The sequence below is a fragment of the Narcine bancroftii genome, chromosome 14 (genome assembly GCF_036971445.1).
Source record: "Narcine bancroftii isolate sNarBan1 chromosome 14, sNarBan1.hap1, whole genome shotgun sequence".
Taxonomy (NCBI): Eukaryota; Metazoa; Chordata; class Chondrichthyes; order Torpediniformes; family Narcinidae; genus Narcine; species Narcine bancroftii.
In genome coordinates this window covers 12,477,393-12,500,710 of record NC_091482.1, presented here as the reverse complement: position 1 = coordinate 12,500,710, position 23,318 = coordinate 12,477,393, and the positions used below count along the sequence as shown (strand labels likewise).

Sequence of the window (23,318 nt, the reverse complement as noted above, 5' to 3'; positions counted from 1 at the left end):
TTTCACCACACCATCTACCTGAGTATCAGCCTTGAGGCTACTATTTACCATAACTCCTAAATCCCTTTGTTGCTCTGCACTCCTCAATTGTCTATCATTCAATGTATATGACCTATTTAAATTTGCCTTTCCAAAATGCAGCACCTCACATTTATCTGTATTAAATTCCATCAGCCATTTCTCAGCCCACACCTCCAGCCTTCCTAAATCACCTTTTAATCTACAGTAATCTACCTCACTGTCCACAACACCACCAATCTTTGTGTCATCCGCAAACTTGCTTATCCAATTTTCTACCCCTACATCCAGATCGTTAATATATATAACAAATAATAGTGGACCCAGGACTGAACCCTGAGGAACTCCACTAGTCACCGGCCTCCAATTGGACAAACAATTTTCTACCACTACTCTCTGACACCTTCCATCCAACCACTGCTGAATGAGTTCTTTCAAAATTCATTTCTGGTCTCCAAGCAATTTCCATTTTATATCTCCTAGAAGATGCTCTATTCCCATCCCTGTCAGGAAAGTTTCACCTCTCCCCAACTTATGAATTCTTGCACAAATGCAAATCCGCACACACACACACACACACACACACACACAATCCCTCACAGAGTTTGACCTGATGCTCGGAGTTGATATAGGAGTCATGTAAATAACAAGACCTGTGTATTGCAGTTGATTAGGACTGGAGATAATTGGAAGGTCAATGCTGGGAGGGGACACTGACAATGAATTATTTATCCTGCCGTTGGATTTGTAGGATTTTGCAGAGTTAGCACCGGTGGTATCTCTAGTTCGTCCAACTTCAGATGTTTACAGGGAGAGTAGAAATCACCACTGCCCCAGTTGATGATAAAGTCAATGCAGGGTTTGAGGATTTGACCTTCAAATTGTCTTTTCCTCAAAGACTGAAAGCACACCCAGGGCTCTGGTCAATTTTATCATCACTCTCGCCTCTGCTGACCGGTGGCTCCTGAGACACAGGAAGTAGTGCATGCCTTCCAGAGTCTCATTGTAGATATTTTTCCATCAGAGCATGGTGTTGTACCATGACTTCCAAACACGATCGTATGAAGGGTACACTGTGCGCTGCAGCAAAATAGCTAAAGGCGGGGGTTACCTTAACTCTGGTTTAAAGGAACAAATACAGCATAAGGGGTAGCACAGTTAGCAGAATGCTGTTACGGTGCCAGTGGCCGGGATTTGACAGGCTTTCGAATAGGGTTTGAATCTGGCGCTATCTGTAAGGAGTTTGTACATTCTCCCTGTGTCTGTTTTCCTCTTACCCTTCAAATCATCCCAGGGTTGTAGGTTAATTGACTGTAATTGGGCAGCACGAGCTCATGGTACCTCAAAAAATGTTTAAAAATTCAATTAAAAAATTGCAGAGGGGTCTGCATCCTCTCTGTCAAAGGGAAAGTCAAAACCAGGGTCCTCCTCAACTGTCTTCTCCTAGTGGCCAAAGACCTGATCAGCAATGTTCACCTGCACCAGTGATAACCTGGACAGCAGTTCGCGAGCTACACGTGGCTCTTTGTCATGAAGTCTGCAGTTCTTGAAGGACCCGAATTTCTTCAAATTTTATAATACTGCACCACATTTCCCACCGCTGACAAAGAGACACAGTTAGGGAATAGCGCAATTTTAGCAGCGGGCATATCAGTAACATAGAATGTATGGGCATAGACAAGAATTTGCCTTCAGTCTTCAAACTGCTCTCATTGAATGTATTGATAACTGCAAGCAGTCATCAGTTTTGAAGCTGTGCAAAGAAAAGCTGCTCCTTCTATTAGAAAACCAGTTGCAATGTGATGCAGGAGACAGTCACTTGATGCAAATGATTTGGGAATTGATCAAGATATTGATAAAAGCAATGATTAGTTTCGATGCATACTTGCATATAGATATATCTGTTCAGCAGTGAGACAAAGCAATATGACATGACTGTCATTCGCGTTTGATGAAAGTTTTTAGAGAATTTGTCTATCTTCAGTATTTAATTTAATAATTTAGACGTACAGCCCGGTAACAGGCCATTTCAACCCACGAGTCCATGCACCTCCAGTAGGTTTGGTGGGAGGAAACCGGAGCCCCTGGAGAAAACCCAGACAGAAACTTCTTACAGACAGCGCAGGATTCGAACCCTAGCCACGATCGCTGGCGCTGTAAAGGTGTTGCGCTAACCGCTCTGCCGACCGAGCCGCCCACACTTGAACTATGATTATATGTGCATCCTTAGTGAGTCGTGATGTAACTCTTTTCCACAAAGTGTGCTTGTGAAGGTAGCTCCAGAGCCACAGAAGCATGAACACCGCTGATCTAGACAAACGGCAGACATAATTTTTCAGTGAATGACAATGTCACGAGAAATGCCGATGCGTGTGGTCTTTTATAACCCCCACAAAAGCCTTTGATTTTGCCTATTGAGAGAAACTCTGGAGCATCCTTCAGAAACAGCTACCACCAGAAAGTTGACTCCATCTTATTTTTGTTCCCCAATAGCTTGCAAGTTGTGATCTTAACCAAAGAGTCGACAGCAGACAGGACTGGATTAAGCAAAATAAGTACACGTTCAGGGCACCAAGGGATGAGTTTTTTGACAGTGCCAGATTTACCATGGTGCAGCTGAACTTGGGCCCCACAATAAATGTAAAAAACATTAATTTTCATATATTTAATATAGTTGTGAGGTCCAGCCTGAAAGAAACCTGAATTTTTAATCTATTATTTCACATTCAGCACCTATCAATTCTTAATGTCTTGTCAGTTCGACCATGTAAGGGTCAAGGGAACCATTGTTGGGCTGTGTTTCAGGCATCAGTTGGCCTTAATCCAGCTCTGATTAGCAGGCCCAATCTCAGTAGGTGCAGGTATCGAGCCACTGCATGAACACTTCTCCCAGTCATTCTTGCTGCCCCTCAACCCCACAAAGCATTACCGGAGAGCAGCAGCAGTCATCAAAGACCCATACCACCCAACACATGCTCTGAACTCGCGACTATCATCAGGAAAGAGGTATATGTGCCACAACACTTGCACCAGGTTCAGGAACAGCTGCTCCCCCTCCACCATCAGATTCCTCAACGACAAACTCAATCAGAGTCTCATTTAAGGACTCGTGCACTATATTGATTTTCTTTTGTTCCCTCTGTATTGCACAGTTTGTTTACATTAGTCATTTTTTTCTAACTGTTCCTTTATTTGTTTACATGTTTACACTGTATACAGTTGATTTTTTGAACTACCAATTCTGCCGCACCTGCAGGAGAAAGGAATCTCAAGGTTGTATGTGATATCATGTATGTGCTCTAACTATAAATCTGAAACCTATGTGTACGTGGGTAGAATGTGCCAATACTAATCAAGCAGCACCAGGTTCAGGACTGAACCCAGGTCACTGTCGCTGTGAGAGAACAGCTCTACTAGCTATACAACTTTACCACAAAAATAGATGTATACTGCATATACACGTGTGGTCAAAACCATGTAAAAGTTGAGCCCCCCCCCCATTTTTGGCCCAAAAATCTGGTATTTTCCATATATCGCATCTAAAAGTTGACATGCCTATTTTTAGCCCTGGCTCCCTGCCCACCAGAGCTCCTGACACCCTGAACGCCGTCTCTCACTCATGCCCTGGCTCTCTGCCCATCCAAGTTCCTGACACCCCGACCGCCATCTCTCACCCAGGCCCCGGCTCCCCGCCCATCCGAGTTCCTGCCACCCTGACCGCCATCTCTCACCCAGGCCCCTGCTCCCTACCCATCCAAGTTCCCGACACCATCTCTCACCCAGGCCTCGGCTCCCCGCCCATCCGAGTTCCCGACACCATCTCTCACCCAGGCCCCAGCTCCCCACCCATCCGAGTTCCCGACACCATCTCTCACCCAGGCCCCGGCTCCCCGCCCATCCGAGTTCCCAACAACCCAACCACCATCTCTCACTCAGGCACTGGAGCCCATATGAGGTTTTAGTACGTACACTGTGTGTTTCACCCCCCCTCCCCCACACTGTACTAGGTGTAGGTTGGCTTATTAGACTGCTCACAAAACAAACTCTCTCACTGTACCTCGGTACATATGAAATTAAACTTGAATTGAAAACTTACCAAGGCATTAAACAAAAACACAGTCTCAACGTCCTGGAGATGTGGTGGAAGCACATTGCCAACTGAATTGGATCAATACTTGAAGGGGGAAAATTACACAGTTCTGGAGACTGAGGAAGAGAATGGAATTAACTGGATAGTCTGAGTAAAGAGCAACAGCTTTCTCCCATGTTGTCATTCCACGATTTAATGATAACCTGGATGTTGCTTCCCCTTCTAAGCCAAGGGAGAGGCATCATTTCAATTAGAAATGTTTTACTGCTACACTGGAATAATTCATATTTGGAGCACATTTCTGTGTTTGTGCCAAGAGAACATTCCAAAATACATTTACAGCTCCTTATGGAATATTAGTTAAGGCTTAGCAGTCCTTTTATCCCATTTGTTTCTGAGCTTCATTTCTTGATGCCCCTTGCAAACACTCAAATGCCAAACTCATTAAAGTTTGTTGAACCCAGGTTATGACAACAAACGCCAGAATTAAGGACATGTCCTCTTGGTCTGAAGCCAGTTCAGCCTGATTCCTCCAAGTCATTTTGTGCTTTGGCGACTACTGAACCCACACGTGACTGTGGTTACTGATCTAGAACCAGTAGCAAATGTACTTCCTCCACTCAGGCAGTCGATGATAAATACTGCCTGATCCTGACTGTGGATCTTCCTGCCCGGCAGAAAGCTCAGTGTATTAATATGCACCTCCAGACTCCTCTCCTGAGACTAGCAGGATAGGTGGGACCCTGGCATACTTTCAGCACATAAAATAGCCTGAAGTAAATTAACAAAGAGAAAACAGGAGTTTCCCGCTGCGAGAAATGACCATTAGCATTGCTGTGAACACCATTACCCAGCTGGCCTATGAACATGACCAGTTTTCACATGGTCATCTCTTCTTAAGGGTTATATGCTTGGTGAAAACTGCACACATTCCCTCAATGTTCCTCGATGACATCTCATTAATTTGCAGAAAAATACTAGTATTGTTTTTACCTTACAAAATGTCTTTTTGATGTCAAAAAGTGTACATTTGCACCATGCATTTGATGTTGGGACTAGTGTGACATCAAAGATCATGAACAGCTTTGAATAAATGGGAAAGGGGGGGTGAGGGAGGGAGGGAAGAAAAAGGGGAGAAAATGACACTGTATATATTCAAGAGAAAAATGTATGTATTTTGGTCAGTATTTTGGCCATAGTGTGAAAAATTTTAAAATTTTTTAAAAAGATCATGAACAGGATCAGTGGCCAATTTTCTCACTTTAGATTCAGAGCTCAGTCTGGCAGGTCGGCAACGTGATCAACCTTTTCCTAGATATTGGACAGAAATTAAAATACATCATTCCCAAACCATTTGCTTCTTTCCCTTTGACAATAATCACATTTTCCAAAATCTTTCATTACCCATCCCACTCTGACCATTAAAAATTTCAAGATATGGTGCAAAAGAAACAACTGAGTCTCAATACGGACAAGATGAAGGAGATGATCGTGGACTTCAGGAGGACCAGGAACGACCACCCTCCACCTCAAAATCTCTGTAGTGGAGAATGTGGAGGGCATCAAGTTCTTTGGAGTTCACTTAACTAGTCATCTATCGTGGACACCCACCATCTCCTCTGATTGACCAATCAGGTGTAATAGCAACTGCACTTGCTGAGAAGACTGAAGTGGGCAAGGTTACTGCCCTTTGTTATGTCAACCTTCTACAGGAGCTCGATCGAGAGTATCCTGGCCGGCTGCATCACAGTGTGGTATGGTTGCTGGAGAGAAATGGATCAGAGTTCAATCCACAGGACCATTAGAATTGCAGAGGATCAGATTAATCTCCCTTCTCTCCTCCCTCGCCCCCCCCAAACACCCCCAATTGACATGATCTATTGAGATTATTGTCTGAATGAGATACAATCGTATCAAAACCAGTAACCAGGCCGAGGAACTGCTTCTTCCCATGGGCAGAGAAAAGGCTGAATGAGCAAAGGAACTGCTCACACTAACTATTCAAGACTCTCATATTCATGAAACAATATTTTTTATTTGTACAGATGACTACTTGTCCTGCATATGTATTGTTTGTATGTGTGCTGTCTAGTTATTTGTCTGCGCATTTTGCACCAAGGACCGGAGAATACTGTTTCATTAGGTTACACTTGTACAATCAGATGATTGGACTTGATTGTGTCCTTCCTCTTTTGCAATACCTGAAGAACTGCACCCCATCTCCCACCTGGGTGCACTGCAGCCTTCTGGACTCAACATCGAAATCCACAACTTCGGGTAACTTAACTTTAGTCTGCATCAATCATCTAGCTGTTTTGGCAGCTCAGCTCTTCTGTTTTTACTTTCCCTTTATTCACCCTGGAAGTGGAGAACATGTCCTACCTGATCTGCTGGGTACATCTTTAGGTGGCATGGTTAGCAGGGCAGTTAGCGGCACGCTATTAGAGGGCCAATGTTATGGGTTTGAATCCATAAGGAGTTTGTACATTCTGTCCATGTCTGTGAGTTTCCTCTGGGTGCTCTCACATTCCAAGGATCTATGGGGTTAGTATGTTAATTGGTCACATAGGTATATTTGGGTGGTGTGGGCTCATAGGGTGGAAGGACCTTTTACTGTGCTGTATCTGTTATTAAAAAAAACCCTATCTGTATTTTGCATGTCCTACATTCTTTTATGTATGTGCCTTGGTCTCTGTTCTCATTGAACAACCACTCCCCTTCCCTCATTGACCACCAGATAACTGCCTTAGCAACTTATCACCATGGTCACCCTGGTTTTGACCAATTAGGGACATCCCCCTCCTCCACCCTCCCTGCAGCTTTGCAAACTTCATGCTCTCCATTTTGTTCTGATGAAAGGTCCTCCAACTCAAAACCATATAACCATAACCATATAACCATAACCATATAACCATTTACGGAGCAGGAACAGGCCATTTTGGCCTTTTGAGTCCGCACCGGTTCACTGATTTTGTGCGCCCTCTTCAGGCATTGGTCCCGGTAGATCTTCATTCAATCTGGAATCTTTGAAACATTCACTTTCTTTTTCCACTGATATAACCTGACCAGCTGAGTGTAACCAGCTTATTTATTTTTATTAAAAGAATCCCTGCTGTGTTTTCCCATCTTCTTTGAACCATACAGAAGCAGTGAACCAAAAATGACCCTGAACTTAACAATGATAATGGTTCATATGTAGAATATAAAATACCGCAGATGCTGCAATTCTGAAATAAAACTCGAAAATGCTCATCTAGTCAGGCAACATCTGTGGAGAAAGATGCTATTAATTGAAAAATCTGAAACTTTAACCCTCTCTCGCCAAGTCAGTATTTCCATCATTTTCTGATTTTATCTGCGGCATTTAGCAGCAAGTTCCACATTCTAGACTTCATTGTCCTTCAATACTTGTGCGTAATGGACTTCATCTGCAAGTGGCCCAGGAGGATAAACACAAGGATGGCGAATAATCTCTCTCTCTGGAAGAAGAATTGACTTTAATCACAAGTGATTAGCAGGCCTCTCAACATTCAGACTTGGATATTGGGTCCAGCGCCCTCTCCTGGGGAGACTCGTGCATCAGTGTACACAAGGTCAGCTCATCTCACTGCTGTCTTGCCCCTCCATACCCAGATCTGTAATGAGCAGGGGCTCATTTGACAGTGGAACATACAAGATCCTCAGAAGAAGGTCATTCCTTACAAAAAGGAATGGCATTAATATTGGTAAAGGTTCCAATTTTGAAATGTAATACTACATTTTGAATGTAACATCCATGAAATCAGTTATCTACTGTAAGGCAGTCAGAGTTGCCACTTGTCCAGCAACCCCTCACAGAAACCTACAGCACCTGGTGTTCCTAAACAGTCTCCCCTCCAAGTGTTGACCAGCTTAGTTTCCGAGATCGGACAATCTCAGGCTTATTCAGGCTATTAGGAGGAATGATATTGAGCTTATTGTCATATACATTGTATCATGTACATATGCACTGACATTCTTGCAGCTGAACAGGCTACTTTGCAAAAAGAAACAACTTAAACGACAACTAGAATAGCGTACAATAATATAACTGGGGAAAACGTACAAAAAGAAACGACTCAGCAATTGAGCAGACAGTTCATTTGTGGAGTCGGGATCGAAGCACGGTTTCGGGACGATTTTAATGTGTAATTTGTCAGCGCAATGCACAACCCGAAGTGGGATTTCTTCCCATCCCAATCTGTGTGCGCTCCTACGGTGTAGGAGGCATGATCGGAATAAAACACCCGATGTCTATGCCAGTTTGGTGTGAGCACCGGCGGAAATGTTCGTGGGGTTCACATTCGAGTGTTACTTTGAAATGGAATCGGTCACGAAATTATCGATCGTGAGCCTCTTGAACGGGGATTGCAACACCCACGTGCGTGGGTCTGGAGTCGCCAGCACACCACGATTGACGGCAGAGAAAAAGATACATGAACAACGAGGAAGCAGAGAAAAAGATACATGAACAACGAGGAGGCAGAGAAAAAGATACATGAACAACGAGGAGGCAGAGAAAAAGGTACAGGAACAACGAGGAGGCAGAGAAAAAGGTACAGGAACAACGAGGAGGCAGAGAAAAAGGTACAGGAACAACGAGGAGGCAGAGAAAAAGATACATGAACAACGAGGAGGCAGAGAAAAAGATACAGGAACAACGAGGAGGCAGAGAAAAAGATACAGGAACAACGAGGAGGCAGAGAAAAAGATACATGAACAACGAGGAGGCAGAGAAAAAGATACATGAACAACGAGGCAGAGAAAAAGATACATGAACAACGAGGCAGAGAAAAAGGTACAGGAACAACGTATCACACTTGAGTTCTTCATCAAGGCAACTGTATCGTTATCTTTGCAACATAAAGTGCAGTCTGACCAGCTGAGTTTCTTGTCACCAATCGAAGCGAACAGCCACCGCCCGCAAAGGGTTAAAGCCGATGGGAAGTGAGAGGTTCAAGAATTTAACCCTCTGGTGCTGCAGCCTGCAAAGACGAGCCTGCTCACGTGGTCTTCCCCGCGGGTGCTTTTAAAAGGGGCTGATGGAGACTTGGTGGGAATTTTCCGTGCACCCCTAAACCATGCCGAGGCCAGCCAGCAGGAGGAAAGTTCATTTGGAGCCAGCCGATGGCTCGGATGAAGGGGGTGACTGTCCCGAGTCCCCGGACGAAGGCGAAACTGCGGGGGAACAGAGGAGCAAGTGCCGAGCGTTGAGGAGGACCGCCAGCCCACAGCAGATCGAGGAAGCCAGAGCCAAAAAACGCAACAGACCCGTGCGATCCAAGGCCAGGCGGATCGCAGCCAACGTCAGAGAGAGGAAGCGAATACTGGACTACAACCAAGCTTTCAACGCCCTGCGGTTGAGCCTGAGGCATGACCTGAACGGCAAGAGGTTATCCAAGATCGCCACGTTGAGGCGGGCCATCAGCAAGATCTCCACTCTGTCCAGGATCCTGCGCTCGACCCCCGCCGCCGCACAGAGGTGGGCGTGCAGCCACGCCGAGTGCCAGCGCCTGGCCGAGGAGCCAAGGATCGGGGACCGTGGTGAGGTCTACCAGGTCCCAATGGAAAGCTGGTCCTTTCCCGCAGCGGCTCCTTGCAGCGAGCCCAACCTTCTGGTCCCCTGCTCCTCGCCTCTCTACCCCAAGTGCGCACCCGAGACGCCCTTCGACTTCCACCAAGCCCCGAACAGCAGCCCGAAGGACGAGCCTTTGACGGTCAGCCCGCAGTGCTACTCCAGTGGGAACTGCCAACTTGGGGCGGCGAGAACAGTGTGTCAGCCAACCCACGTGGAGACCTTCGTTGACTCTGCCCTGCCATTATCTTGGCAATTCAATTGCTTCCCGGGAACTACCTACCAACAGAGTCTCCCCATGCATTGACTAGAAGCGGGTGTGATTTTTGTGTGTGACAGGGTGACTTCCCAAATAAAATAGGGCGATGGTTCGTTCAAGTCATTCCACTCCACCGAGACCACCTTTCTTCCTCCGATCTGAACAGGGTGCGCTGAATTCCGACTCCCTCAAGTGGAAGCGAGACATCTCCCATTGATCTGCCTGAAGACATTTCCCTCCCCTCCCCGAATTTCACTGGGAAAAGCGGCCGCCTGAACCGGGTGGTCCGGGGGCAGAGTGACTGGAGCGCTTCCCTTGGGAGGTGCCAGTGTATGTAACACGGGGCTTGATCGGAAATGGTAGGGGGCAGGCGATAGAGGAGACCTTGCGTAGTCAAGTTGAAATCGGTCAGATCGCAACGCTCTAATATTAAAAGCGCAATTACACATTATTTAACCTGTCGTTGTTCTCTGGGCTGTTCGGTGTCTTAAATGAAAGCCCTGTTGAATAGGAAGATAAAGTCGTTTTTATGAAGTTGCCGACCAGTTTGGCAATTATTCTGGTTTAAAATAAAACGCACTCACAGATACTGCGACGCCCAAATCCACTAGCTAAACTTCTCACAGCGCGGGTGTTGAATAAACGTGAGCGTTTGTCAAACTACAGAAACTCAGCTGGTCTCGCAGCAAAGTTAACACTGGACAACATTGTTCCCCAAAAGGTTTGCTGCCTGGGGGGGAAAAAAATGGAGATTATGCTAGACAACTTCGAGCACAAAAAGATAATTTCAGATCTGTTGTTTCACGTAGGAAATTGGAGAAGAGTTAAATTAACTTTTAGTGAATTTAGCATGTTTAATCGCATAATGATCCTGACACATTCAACCTTCTTTCCACTCACATCCCACTTTATGTATTCCTTGTGCCAGAGGTGCTCTCTGATTAGTACGGGATTGCTTACGGTGGGAAGGGGCCAACTGCTCTGGACCCAATTGTTACTGACATATTTTGCTTGAGAAAACTTGTCATTGGCCCATTTCCTTTGGAGTGATGAACCCGTGCACATAACAAGTCAACGAGGTACGATTCAAACAGTGGTTTTCCAAACTTTTTCTGTCCACCCACAGACCACCTTAAGCAATCACAGAACACCTCTGGCATAAGGAATACTTAAAGTGATCTGTGAGTGGACAGAAAAAGGTTGAGAACCAGTGGGTTAGTTCGAATGACCTAAAAATATTTTGCCTTGATTTCGGTTTTTACTCAGTACCTGATACATTTAGTGTCAATGTCCCTAAATAGTCGGCCAGCATTGATGGATGCCAGTTGCACAGATACTGTAATTCCATCGTGGCAATGTCCTGGTGAAACTTTTCACCATGTTCGTCACCAACTCCACTGAGATCAGCAGGGAAAAAGCCCAAGTGCGAATGCAGAAAATGAATTTTCAATAACATGTTGCACTTTATGGTTTTGTAGACTTATAATATGACAGGAAATCAGGAAAAAAAAGGCTATATTACAAAAATGTGATGGGAAATTTTTAAGGTGCTTTCCATGATCAGAAGCCCAAAATCCATAAAATACACCCAAAAATGTTCAGAAAGCAAAATCTACATTGTCCAGTGTTATTACTAATATTTCAGGCCCAAGCCCTTCCTCAACATGAAATCAACTATCTGGGATACTGGGACTACCCTCATTGTGGGGACAAGGTGATTAAAATGCTCTGCATAATGATTGATATTTGTCATTTGCATGTTATTAATAGTGTCTTCATTGAGCTCTCTCTGTGCCACCTTGAGCTGTTGGTCCCTGTCCAATACCTCCCACCCTGTCCACATGATAGTCGCCTTCTCCCCTCTGCAGAGGGAATCCTGCAAGTCCATTTCTCACTGTGGTTCCTGCAGTGGTTCACTCCAGCCACTTCAAACACATTCTGACCAAGACTTGCTACATCAGCCACTAATCCTTGGCAGCTGCCAATCAACTGCCCCTTCACCCCTCCCTGATTCACTAATCACCCACTGGTCCCTGTCCAACCCCCCTGCACCTGCCCTCATTATCTTATTATACTGGCTGTTTCCCCACTGCATTCTGAAGTTTAAGCCCTAAGACTTTAACCATTCTTTTTCTCCCATTGATGCTACTGGATCCACTGACTGCCTCCAGCAGATTGTTGCTCCACATTTCAGGATTTGTAATCCACTGGACTCTTCTGTTGGCCCATTTATATTTCTAATTCAAAAAGTGCTTGGCAGGCATAACTAATTTGCATGAATTTCCTTTAGTACATTTATCTTCAATTATTGGAACAGTGGTTGCTATGGTGGCATGCACTCAGTGGTTATTGATTGTATCGGGATAAGGTGCAGAATGTGCAAACAGCAGGCCATGAAAACAAGCTGGAAATCTGAAATAAAGAACAGAAAATGCTTGAAACACTCAGCAAGATGCAGGATCATTGGAGAGAGAAAAAAACACCCAATATTAGGGGCATTTAAGAGACTTCGACAGGTACATGGATGAAAGAAAAATGGAGGGTTATGAGGTAAGAAGGGTTTTGGGTTTTTATTTAAAGTAGGAATATATATATAAAAAACACAGGGCTGAAGGGCCTGTACTGTGCTGCAGTTTTATTTTATCCCCCAGCTCTGATGAAATGTTTAGCTGTGTGTCTTTCCACAGACACTGCATGATCTGTGAGCGTTGGCAGAATTTTCTGTTTTTAGTTCCATTTCAATTGCTCTCAAACTCTGTTGCAAGGTAGAACAATACAGAGAGATGACAGTTAACCTCCTTTCTTCAATCTGATTACTGATGATTAGATTAAACTTGGCAAAAAACAGACTAAAGATCTTGTTTTAATGAATTATGCTGCCAAAGTTCACCAAGCTCACTATTACAGTGAGGTGGTAATAACCAGGCAATAGGTGGCTGCTTTGGCTATGCAATCTTTTACCTCCAGTCCTTTGAGTTTATCCAGAAAATGTGTCTGTAGCATTACAGTACTCCATCAGTATCGCACGGGAATGTTCATCTAGATTGGTCAGAGAAATCCCATTCCAACACAGACTTCCTCTGTAACCTCATCTCCTTCATTCCCCTCAACTATCCACCCCCCCCCCACAAAGATTCTGTCACCCTCCTACACAGTCATACACCTGACTAAGGGCCCAGGCTTGAAACGTTGGTTACCCTTTACTTCCCGAGGATGCTGTGTGACCTGCTCACTTTCTTCAGCATGTTTGCATATTCCACTCGACCCCAGCATCTGCAGACTTGTTTATCCCCCAAACTACCAAGCCACGCAACTTTCAGATGTGGGAGGAAAGCAGAACATCCAGAGGAAACCCACAAAGTCACTTGGATGCTCTGCATGGCCAACAGTGGAGATCAAGATTGAACCCAGGTCTCTGGAGCTACATGATAGCAGAACTACTAGCTGCACCACCGTGCTGAACTAAGGAACTAAGGCAAGATTAAAAGGATAATTTGCTTAATCACCTTCTCTAGTGTATTAAGTTCTTAAAAATGCAACAAAAGTTCAACATACTTGATTATTCTTGGTTTTATCTGGGAATCCTTGTCTAGAATATCTTATGAAATGTTACAACATTAAAGAAAACTATGTTATTAGATACAGACTTTTAAAATTTTATTTAGACATACAGCTTGGTAACAGGCCATTTCGGCCCACGAGTCCATGCCTCCCAATTTACACCCCATTAACCTACATCCCCAGTACAATTTGAATAGTGGGAGGAAACCGGAGCCCCCGGAAAAAAACCCATGCAAACACGGGGAGATCGTACAAACTCCTTTCAGACATCACGGGATCTGAATTCCAGTCCCAATCGCTGGCGCTGTAAAGCCGTTATGCTAACCATGCCACCCCTTATCAAAGAAGTGATCTTATTGGTTCATTACACAGATTCTCAGTCCTAAATAAAGGTCATTTCACCTTTGAAAAATATTTTGAGAAAGCAGAAGAAACTGGAAAGATCGTCTAATAGCTCGTCTGGGCAAATGCCGAATGGCATATAATTGTGCTTTGTGATTATTTTAAGCTCGATTCATTTGATTTTGTGTTACAGGCACACATGTAAATGCCCTGTATCCTTCACTAGGAGGTTGATTTAGCACATGGATCTAGTACTATTATGCACCTTGTGTTTTGTAGATCGTCCCATTAACAAGTTATGGTTATTCGTGAATTGGAAAGATAGCACGAAAGGCATACACAATATTTCTCTCAAAACCTTGGACCTAAGAAAAGCCACCTCAGTGGATTTTTGAATATGGTTAGTAAATAAATAAAACAATCTCACTTGGGAAGCAAGCTCTGCAGTTGGCCCCAATATCCTCTCTCATTCTAGGTCAACAAGTAGATCACTCTACTGTTGTTTGTAAAGCAGATGAAAACAGCCGAGCAGTAAGCTGTGCTCTTCCACCTTATTGCTTCGCATTATACATGAAGGGCTAAAGGTCAGACATAATCAGAGAGCAGCTGGAAATGCCTTTATTTAGCTCCGTTTTGACTGCTACCTGGTTGCTGGTTGGTGCCACTGCCATTGACAAAAAAGTAGAACTGAGATACAAATGCCCTCTTGCAAGGATTCGTCCACCAGTTTTCAGCTGAAAAGCTGGCTGCCTAAATAACGTCAGTTCTCATACTGAATGGACCAGGGATTCATTAGTATCACAATCATTCGGCCACATGGTCAGAGTCTCACTGATGCTACAATTTGAGATGTCAAAAATATGGCAATTGGCTGCCATATGCTTGAAATTGCAATGGTGAAGCCCAGATAGGAAAGTTTGCTGCAAGCTAACCTGGGAAGAATGGAGCTGTGACGGCACCCAACCCCAACTTCAGTGCCAGACCAGTTCGGGTGAACTGATTCAGGGACAACATGTGTTCGGAGTGCCACAGTGTCCCTAAGACAGCAGATGGGTGGCATCAGACAAGCCCGCTTGTCATCAGTGTTTTTTGAATCCATCTTTAAGAATGTATGCGCAAGGAAGGTGGGTGGATAGGAATGAGGCTCTGCTGCGATACCACCAAGATTAAATACTGAGATCATCTAATCCAACTTAATTAAAGAGCCACTGGAGTGGAAATGATACCCAAAGAATTATATCCACAGAAATACCAGAACAGAATGGGCTTGAAGATGACAAGGCTATCAAATTGATAAATGAGATGTGATAAAAATTCAAAGGAAATTTTATAGATTCTCAGGAGACATAGATTATGACGAGGGTGTTCAGATTCATTGCCCCATACACAATAAGGATAGCTGGGCAAAGAGCTGGTGCAGATCTAACCGGTTAAACAGCTTCCCACTGTGATTGTGAATTTTCTGTAATTTCTGTAATTCAGCCTAGCATTCTACAACTTTAGCTAATTCCTCTTTCTGCCTGTGTTGGCTCAGTTTGGCTTATCCTATTGGTATGGTCTCTCCTTCTAGTTATGTCTCTCAGCCTCACTTTTACTACCCACTATGCACATTGGCAGCTGTTCCTATTGAGCTATTGTTCCAATTAAATTCAGTGGGATGCTTTAAATGCCTTCCCCAGCCCATTGCAAGTTGCACTTTAAATCATGCATTACATGATATTTCTACGTTTTGTTCAGCAAAGTCAAGGTCCAAATTATTGTGCAGTGATTGTCATATGACTGGCTGCTCAACATTTATTTGAAAAAAGTAATAAAGCAAATTAAATTTTAAAAAAATCAATCTGCTCATTTCCGAAATATTGAATAATGTCCACAGATAATTAAAGTTGTCAGTGATGCAGTGCTCTTTTTTTTTTAAAGAAGTGCAGGAGCTCACCAAAAACATTGTCAAAAAGGTCCCGGAGTGGAGCTTCTGTGATCTCCTGGAGCACTGCACCCCTGAGAGTTGCACCACACAGAACAATTGGCTTATGCTCAATGTTCCCTCTAATTTTTAGTAGTCATTGTGCTGTTGGCTAATCTAAATCACCCAAGGTCATTATTCGCTAGGTGTCCGCATCGGAGCTGTATTGAACATAGATACATAGCACATTTCTTTCCCTCTACCTCATGGTCCAACCCCCGACCATCGTTCCACACCAGGTCGCTTCTGTGGACGTTGCTGGACGCGTCATGGGTAACGTGCGTACTACACTGAAGCCGAGCTGTAGTACCGCGATAGATCAATACTTGCAGAGAGCCACATTCCTCCTGTTGGTGCAGGGGAACAGAGAGTGTGTAAGAGTCCCTGTTTGTTGTGTGTGTACTCGTGTGTGAGCATGTTGAATATAGGTTCACTCTTGTCAGAGTCCAACTTATGTCCGAGGTGAATGTCTATATCGTTGCTTAAGTGAAATAGTAATCGAGTACCATTTAACATTTTTCCCCCGTCTGTCTCCCATGCAATAATTAAAATTACATGTGATAGTAACACTTGTGTCCGGACACATCCAACCAGATACTCTTCCCCAGCATGACAGAGTAGGAGTTGGTACTGGGTATTGGCCAGATCCAATTAACTTCTCTCAGACAAATGTTTCCATTGAAATAGCTCATCGATGGGTTACCAAATTCACACTGCTTCACCCAGAATAATTTCATCCAGGAAACTCGGTAAAATTTAACAATGTTCCTGCATTCACAGATACTCTTTGACCAGCACCTCCTGGTTTCCACTCAATGGGCGGGGTAACGAAGGAAGCCTTGGAAAGGGGCGGCTATAGGAAGATGTAAAACAAGAAAATGGTCCAAGGTAAATGCAGAATGCTATTACATTCATAGTGGGAGTGAATAAAACCATGGGAGTTGGGTACAAATCATAATTAGAATGGAGATCATAAAGGTCTATGCTAGAATAATACAACAAGTTGACCACGAGATGAAATGGTCAAAATAGAAATCCTGTGCTATTTTAATAAATGAATGGGAAGTTTTAGGCAGAATAAGATAATCAAATGTCCTTTTGATAGCCTTCGTCACAAGGAGTTAAATCAGAAATTTAAATTTTACCATGGTTGAATGCTCCCGTGTATAACTACCCCTAAAGTAGAAATTTGTATATCTATGGAGGGGAAGGTAATCTCATTAAATGATATTTTGATACATTTCACATAACATGGCAAATTCCTGAAGTCAGTAGTGCAGTATAATGAATCTGGTTGAATGAAGACAGTGTAGAAGATAAAGCTGATCTACATAATATTCCATTAAATTTACACTCTGTCTTAGAGCTTTCAGCTGATTCATAATTAAATACACTGCTCTAAATTAACAAACAATTTACTTTGATTTGAATTCCTGTCCTTGTTCTTTTATTTTCTTAAACTTGGAGCTGCCTCATCTTATTAATGTACTAATAATTGTTAGATTGTGTTCAAAGCAAACAAGACTGAATTATGGCATCTAAGAAATAAAACTCTCGAACAATGATGTCGCCACAACTCCTTACAATAAATGCTTCTTGAAGCAAGACAGAAACATTCTTCTTTACAAACAAGCAACATGAAAATATGTACAGGTCATGTACATGCTTAGGAATGATTCACATTTGTCAAACACCTTTAAAACTCAAATTATAAGTTGTTTTTGATTTATAGTTTCAAGAAGAAAGTGACCCTGGATTTACTCTAATCTTTTCCACATATGCTTTAAACATATTTTAAATTTTGAGCTTGAATAAAACTTGGAGAAAAACATTTTTTTGGTTTTCACCATTTCCGGCTCACCCCGTCAGGAGTCTCGATACATTTTTTAAAAACAAATATCAGAGTCTTGCTTGTGGTATTCAAATAAGCCCTACATTTTTCTGAAACCATCTGATCAGATCGCTAAAGGGCACGAATTAGATGTGGTTCATATGGATCGCAAGAAGGCAGTCAGTCAGTTTTCTAATAAGCGGCTTGTTGAAAGAAAATTTAGATGAGGATACAATTTGAAGAGTCATGGGGTCGTAACATTGTGAGCAACAGGATGATTTGATGTGACCTGTTTGGGGAAGTGGACGAATATTGAAAACAAAAGTATTTTTTAGTCTCACTTCTTGCAGTTGCTTTCAACTCAGCCCTCATCTGCGTTTCCCTGCCCTCTTACCCCACACCTCCCAAGACCTATCAAGGACAGGGTTTCCCTTGTCTCCACCCTACAAACCAACTAGCCATGAGTCTCCTCACCCAACATATTAATCGCCACAATTTCTGCCACCTGCAACCAGTAGTCCCTTTAAGCGGTGCGTGCGCACTCCCGCACAAAATGGACACAGCTCAGAGGGAACACTGCCTCCAACGCATTCTCGCCACCAGACATATAATCCCCTCCTGTCTGCTTTCCGCTCCCTCTGCGACTCCCTCATTCACTCATCCCTTCCCACCAATCACCCCTGTTATATACAGTGGAAACTTGGGACTATTTATGCTGGAACAGGAGCACTGCAAGCCTGCAAGAACCACATCACACTTGAGTACTGAGCATGCCCACTGAACAGCCCCCTTGGTACCTACCCCTGTGACCGCCAAAGTGCTACCCTTACTCCTCCTTCCTCTCCACTGTTCGGGGCCCCAGGCATCACTTCACTTGGGAATCTGTGGGGGTCATTTTCTGCATTCAGCACTCCTGATGCAGCCTCTTCTGCATTGGGGAGCCTGGGAGTTCACTTCATTGAACACCTTCCCTCTCTCCACTGCAACATCAAGGACTTCCCAGTGGCCAATTATTTAATTCCACACCGACATCGATCCATGGCCCCAAACTGCCGAATCAAGGCCAGCTACAAATTGGAGGGAACAGAACCTTATTCTCCAACCAGATGGCATCGGTTTCCATTAACCCTCTCCCCCAGTCTCTTACCCTACCCCTGTCTCCCCACCCCTTCTATCAGAGAATTGCCCATCTTAGCCCTCGGCCATCTCCCCATCACCTCTCAGCTTCTTTCTCTCCCTACCCTCCTATTACCTCTGACCTGTGAGCCTGTTCTCCTTCCCATTACTCCTCTTCATCACCTTATTAATCAGGCATTTGCCTAACTTTCCATAATCCTGAGGAAGAGCTCAGGCCCGAAATGTTGACGGCCTTTGACTTCCTTTTAGATGCAGTGTGACCTGCTGGAGTTTCTCGATGTTGTTTGTGCAGTATTAACAGAACGTCAGCATATGAGACACCACCAGAGAGAGCTTAGTGAAAAGCAAATGATCCACTCACCAACATATGGAGCAGTCAGAAAACCTTCGCATTTGAAGTAAATGGGGAATCAAAATGGATGTTTTCTTATTAATATATCAATGACCTCCATAGCATAATTAATTAAGTTTGAGTTAGTAACTACTATATATATATATATATATATATTTTCTTTGGCTTGGCTTCGCGGACGAAGATTTATGGAGGGGGTAAAAGTCCACGTCAGCTGCAGGCTCGTTTGTGGCTGACAAGTCCGATGCGGGACAGGCAGACACGGTTGCAGCGGCTGCAGGGGAAAATTGGTTGGTTGGGGTTGGGTTTTTCCTCCTTTGCCTTTTGTCAGTGAGGTGGGCTATATATATACACACACACACATATATATATATATGCGTGCGCATGTTATAGTCAAATTTTGTGGCTTGTCAAGAGTCTGCCATTGGGGCATTGGGCAGGCGGCCTGGGCCTAGGTGAGAATTGGCAGGAGCTCCAGTGGGTGGGCAGTCGGGGCGTCAACTTTTACATGTGACATATAGAAAATACCAGATTTTTGGACCAAAAATAGGAGTTTGATTTTTCACAGTATCAGCTATTACAAACATATATATGGTAACTAGCAACGCTATGGCTTTGGAGTGACACGGGGTGGCTGTTGCTGGATAACGGGGCATAAAACCAACTGCTGGATTAACTCAGCAGGTCAAGCAGCATCCGTGATGGCAAAGGGATGGTCAATGTTGCAGAGTACCACAGTGGAGACTTGTTCGAATGACCACTTCCTGCGTAAAGAAATTTGTCTCACTTCAATCTTCAGTGAGCATTCCCCTGAGATTATGCCCCTTTGCTCAAGATGTTCTTGCCTCTCTCAATGTCAATCCCTCTCAGTGTTTCAGTTATATCTTTTCTCATGGTTATAAACTGCAATGAGTTAGGCAAATCTTATTCAATCACAAGACAATCCCCTTACTTCAAAGGCAGTATGGTAAATCAACAGTCTTGGATTCCCGACAATTATGTTGGAAGGAGAGGAAAATTCACTTCTCAGATTTTGAGCCAGATTGGACCTGTCACTAAAGCAAGAGCCCAATTGGCCTCAGTGGGGAATTGTTAAGCAGAGATTCAAGGGACAAAAGGGAAAGGTCAACTACTTCTTCAAACAGAGTAAAACACAAATGTCTGCAGATACAGTGATTGAAGTAAAAACATGATATTAGAGAAATTTAGCAGGTCAGATAGCATCAAGGCATTGATTAATGAAGGTCTCAAATCCAAAACATTGGTTATGTATCTTTATTTTTGCTATTTAAAATATACTTCTGCTGAGTTTTTCCAGCATTGTGTTTTTACTTCTTTAAATAAAATATTTTACTCTAATATTTTGTCCTTTTATTGCTTTATTAAATGTTACTTAACAACTAATTTTTGAAATTTTAATCGTCTAATGTATTGGAATATCATAGACATTTCAAACGCTTCGAAATCACAGCTTTCACAGCAGGGGCGCGACATCCTCAGTGAGTCACTGGATGGCGCCACTGCTCAGCTTTGCCTCTCACCTGGATGAGGTGCGCCAGTAAGATTTCCCCTCAGTGTCGAAACCAGGTGAATCTTGACATGGCCCAGAGCAGGAAGCAGCTCCTGGCGGATGGGTTTAGTCAACAAGTTCGGATCCTTTGGTGATGTCACAGAACAAATCCCACTTTGCAGTACTATCTGGTGGCTTGCACCATAAAATGGTTGGGAATTCGTTGGACCGTTATAAAAACAGAGCTGAAGTGTCAAGCCCCAGGTTGAAAGTAGTCGTCCACCTCCATCCATAATGTATTTTAGGGCAACTCAGAGAGGCAAACACATCATCTTTACAACACCCCACATCTTGGAGAAATTAAAATAACTAAGGTGAAAAACTCTTCAAGAAAGAAAGATCACGCCACCTCATTACAATATTGTTCACAACCGGAATGGTTTCTATTTGGAACTGCAAGTCATGTCTCTAAATGCAGCAACTTTGTAAATGAGTTGTAATGGATATTGAGATGAAATTTTATCACCGTGATGAAGCATTTCAGGATGGCACTTAATTTATGCCATTACTGGCATTGGATGATGGCAGCATCCAGTGACACAATCAGTGAACACCAGGCAAATCTATCAGAACAGAATGTACAATGTTGTAAAGCTGAAATATCAGTGGGGTAAGAAAGATAGTGTTAACTTTCAGGTATTCTAACCCCAATAACCTTTCACATTTATAAAACTGACTCCACATGCTGTCTAACCTGCTGGGGATGTCAGGTGTTTTCCAGGACTTAATGCAGGAAAAGTACCAGGACCTGTTGACAAGCTGCTGTTATCAAGAGTCCATTTATCTTCTTGTACCTGCTTTTGCTAGTTCACTCTCAACTTATCCCAAAGCTCCATTAAACCAGTCAGGTTCTGACCATTCATTTTGTTTTGCCTTTTATCCACAAAACTGAATCTCTGGCAACCCTTAAAAGTGATAAATGTTTTGTATCAAAATACACTCAACTTTAAATCTTGCAACCACAAAATTACAGAAAATTCACAATCACAGCGGGAAGCTGTTTAGATCTGCACCAGCTCTTTGCCCAGCTATCCTTGTTGTGTATGGGGCAATGAATCTGAACACCCTAGTCATAATCTCACGAAATTTCCGGTTTCTCAAAACTCCCTTCGGGCAGGTATTCCCTGAGGTCCAGCACCTCCAGTTTATAATCCAACAGCTGTCAGGTTCTTGAACCTCCCTGAACTACACAAAATCCTAACTAGAAATTTCCCCAGGACCACCAAAAGATCTGTGTGCACTACTGAATCTTCATTCTATTTTTCCTTTTAAAGGGGCCTGTTTTGGTGCTGTAATGTTCTATAAATTCTCTCTCTTCTTACCCACTTGTGGTCATTTAAATTTTTACCCTTGGAATGGAGGTGATGTACCTCTTTCACTGTAACAAGAATTTTGGTGCATCTGTACATTATTGTCAAGTAATACCACATTTAGGATGTAACATGCATGAAATTCTTTAACTTTTTACTACCATAAGACAGACAGAGAGATGTCACTTCACCCAGCACCCCTCACAGAAACCTGCAGCACTTGGTGTTCCTAGACTCTCCCCTCCAAGTACTAGCCAGTCCTGTGCCTGCTTAGCTTCTGAGATCAGACATATCCAGGCTATTAGGAGCTGTTTGTATACAAACATAAACTAATTGAACATTGAGCTGTGCAAATTCTTTCCTGCTGCTTTATCCAGCTCAATTTGGAATGTCACGGGACATTTGGCAACTCTGCGTTGGAATTGTATTCTGCTTCATTGTCAAATCTATCAGAAATTCAATGCTGCACTGAAATATTGTATCACCAGTGAAGATCGATCAGGTAGTTTATCCAATTTGATTCCCAACTTAAAATGAAAGAAGATCACTGGCTGGGTTCCAAAGAAGGGAATCCTAGTGCAAAACAATCAACTTAGGAAAGCAGTCTCGTTTCACCACAGCTCACAACATAATGACTGAAACATCTCAGGAAATGTACCCACACTTCAGGGAATCACAAAAGAACTCTTGGCATGTCTCTTGAGAAACAGCCATGGAGTTCACTCTGAAAGCATATAGAATAAATTTGATTCCTTGATGTGTTAGTAGATTAAACCCTGTTATACTGTGAGATTTTGATTTCCTGGATAGAACTCAGTTGAGTAATGCATACTATTGAAAGGACATATGCCACGCCAAAAATAAAGATCTTAATTTCTTTATGTAATGTTCATTCTACTTATTGTTAACTGATGTTTTCTCCACAATTACTTTGAATGGGAATATCCCTTCGATTCATAGCCTCACAAAACACTATAACACAGTATAGGCCTTTTGGCTCACAACCCATAAATACATATTTAAAAAAAAAAGAAAATCCTTCCAACGTCATAAGCCTCTATTTTTCTTTCATCAATGTGTCTGTTTAAGAGTCTCTTAAATGCTCCTATTCTAAACCTCCACCACCACCCCTGGCAATGTATTCCAGACACCCACAACTTCGTTTAAAAAAAAATACCCCTAATGTCACATCTAAACATTCCTCCCCTCACTTCGTAAAGCTTACCTCAATTTTCTTCAGATTTTTTTTTTTTAAATATATCTGACTAAATTAATCTCACAAATTAGAATGC

General features: G+C 43.2%; 1 protein-coding gene across 1 annotated transcript; it reads left to right on the top strand.

The window, feature by feature from the left end:
* Nucleotides 1–8,245: 8,245 nt before the first annotated feature.
* Nucleotides 8,246–13,452, top strand: LOC138749394 (class A basic helix-loop-helix protein 9-like). Its single transcript, XM_069910666.1, has one exon. The coding sequence runs from the start codon at nt 9,208–9,210 to the stop codon at nt 10,006–10,008; it is 801 nt and encodes a 266-aa protein (XP_069766767.1). The 5' UTR covers nt 8,246–9,207; the 3' UTR covers nt 10,009–13,452.
* The last annotated feature ends 9,866 nt before the right edge of the window (nt 13,453–23,318 follow it).